The sequence below is a fragment of the Mytilinidion resinicola genome (genome assembly GCF_010093595.1).
Source record: "Mytilinidion resinicola strain CBS 304.34 unplaced genomic scaffold BDZ99scaffold_1, whole genome shotgun sequence".
Lineage (NCBI taxonomy): Eukaryota > Fungi > Ascomycota > Dothideomycetes > Mytilinidiales > Mytilinidiaceae > Mytilinidion > Mytilinidion resinicola.
The window spans coordinates 1,851,579-1,854,128 of record NW_022985437.1 but is presented as its reverse complement, the minus strand read 5'-3'; the positions used below and the strand labels follow the sequence as shown (position 1 = coordinate 1,854,128).

At 47.2% G+C, this 2,550-nt stretch overlaps 1 protein-coding gene across 1 annotated transcript; it reads right to left on the bottom strand.

The window, feature by feature from the left end:
• Nucleotides 1–2,214: 2,214 nt before the first annotated feature.
• BDZ99DRAFT_513679 (uncharacterized protein) lies at nt 2,215–2,545 on the bottom strand (the record flags this gene model as incomplete). The annotated part of the gene is made up of 2 exons (XM_033724731.1): nt 2,215–2,466; nt 2,540–2,545. The coding sequence occupies 2 exons, from the start codon at nt 2,543–2,545 to the stop codon at nt 2,215–2,217; spliced, it is 258 nt and encodes an 85-aa protein (XP_033584395.1).
• Between the last annotated feature and the right edge of the window lie 5 nt (nt 2,546–2,550).

Sequence of the window (2,550 nt, the reverse complement as noted above, 5' to 3'; positions counted from 1 at the left end):
AATACAACACAGAAGAAGCGAGAGGATAGCAGGGGGTGGAAACGCCGTGAAAGGCCGCCAAGAACGAATTGGGGCTGTTCTGTATGCAACATTCCGTTCTGTAGAGAGGGCACGTGCTGGAGCGAGCACGTAGCCCGGCTCAACACCATTGCCTAGCTCTACAAGCAGATATGTACATAGAAATCACGAATTCAAACATTCTCATCTCTCCGTAGCTCTCATACTCAGGGGCCGATGCGGTGCATCTGATTGGCTACAAAAAGTGGCCCGAGCGTTGCGCCTTAATCGACGGGTTAAGGGATAGCGATCAACTTTATTGCCGAGCTGGATCTTCCCCCGGTATTCGAATAGAAGAACGTCAGTAACCTCACCCTTAGGCCGAACAATCACCTAATAACCGCATATAGCTTCACCGGAGTATTTAAGAGGTAGGAGAGAGTCCAGGGCAACTAGACGGATTTCAGGCAATATAGCTTAAGGGTGTGGGTAAGGAGTAGGGAGATACTTTGAGGCAGCAGGGATTGTGAAATGCCGGTGCTAGTATTTCTACTTTCTACTTTATTTACTTAATTACGGCATTGCATGCATATCTTCTTCATCCTCGACCCTTGGGAACTCTAGCCAAGGCCACTAACATTTTCTATTACTGGCCCCAACCGCCCTAGAGTTAATTATTGGCAGCCAGTTAGAATGCTCCTACGCACATCTGCCTACGCGTCTCAGCTGGACAAGATTCACTTCTCAGCTGGACAAGGTTCACCTGTTGTCTGCCACCGTTGCTGCCTGCAACCCCTGGTCTCTCTTCACTATATAGCCACTCGTTAGCACCTCAATACAACTCATGCTTTCCTCACTGATCCTTTGCCCTTCCTACGCCAGCTGCCAATTATCGGGCTCAGAAGAGCAAGATAATCACGCTTAACTACTCTCCGCGACCTCTTCTTTATTAGTGACGCGCTTATTAGGTATACATCTACGTGGTGGTGTCTGGGTGTTGCGAGTGGGAGTTTCTAGCTACTTCGCGCAGAATGCGGCACTGTTTTACGAATGGTGTAGGAGCTACAGCTAAACTGTTCGAAAGAGTACCGAGCCTAAGGAGTTGTAATTGTTGGGTTGGGGTTTATTTAAGGTAGACTGGACTGGATTTGAGGCTGTGGATTGTCCTGGAGCTCTAATAATAATATATGTATAGCGGAACCTGTATTAAAGGTGCAGAGGAGGGTATGGTGATATGGGAGAGACACGTGATCTTACCCTTACGTGGAGATAAAGAAATTACTTATAAGCAGAGGTATATTAGTAGAACCATACCCCTATCTAAATTATGTGAGCTTCTACTTAATACAGTATAATACCTGTAATCTGGTAGTTAATAGTACGCAAACGACATTCTATTTACTCTGCTTGGCTCGGGTAGCTACAAAGTAGGGCTGGGTTAACAAGTTCTATTGCTATTGCTCCTTCTTCATGACCATCGATTGCGTTGTATCGACGATGCTTTTATTGGTGTCAATTTCTATCAAGCACCTCTGAACGTGTTTTCTTGGCTGCAATTGTGACCTACTTTGCACATCGCCACAGCGCAATCGAGTAACTTCTTGTTCATGTGAAGGCGAATGAGAGCGTTCCGTCGCTTGCATGTTCGTTGAAACCACGTGAACACCTGCAACGACGGCCGGAAAGAAAGCCACTACTCGAACTCGCGTTAGCCTATTGGCCGTTCTATGCTGGCCAAAACACCTGAGGCACCAACTCATCGTGGAATGAACCGAAGCCATTCATCTCACCGGAAAGACGCCGCCTGATCATTTGGTCATGTGGTATCCAGGTCTAAGGAGATAGTGCAGGCTACTTATTCTCGCGATATGAGAACAAAGGCCTCCTCTGAGTGCTCCGAATTATTATCGGCAGCCGAATTTCCTCGAATTTTCTTTTGGAGATTTTTCGACCATGTGACTGCCCCTCATTTCACATCGCCACGTCATAACAGAAAAATCGGATTCGTGACAGCAAACCTTTCCCGCAAAGTTTTCCTCTGTTCAAAAGAGGTGCGTTTACATTGATAATTTATGAGTTAATTTTAACAGTCGCAGTTGCCTCTATGGCAGAATCGACACCAATGAGTTACGACACGATAACTCTGGATAAACCGCTAGACAACACAAAATTAGGGCAAAGTCTAAGTGAAAAACTTAGAGAGAATAGTCACGTTTGTTATAGGGGGCTACTAATCGCACACCCCCTCCCCCCCTGTCGCTTCACCACGTTCTGATTGGCCCGGAGGGGTGCTCTGAGGCCTCCGATTCGCTCGCCTAAGTCGCTCACTAATTCCAAATGCTCTCTCCAAATGCGGCCTTGATCGCAATCAATTACATCCTCTTCCTCTCCTTCTACAATACACTCACTATGGCCCTCCACCCGCCACGGCTGGCGTACTACGCTACAGCAGAGATAGCGCATATTGCTCTACAAGCGCACGCATCAGCGCAGGGCTACGGCCTAGCAAAATACCGTAGTAAACCAGACAGAGTGGACATACGAGCATACCTC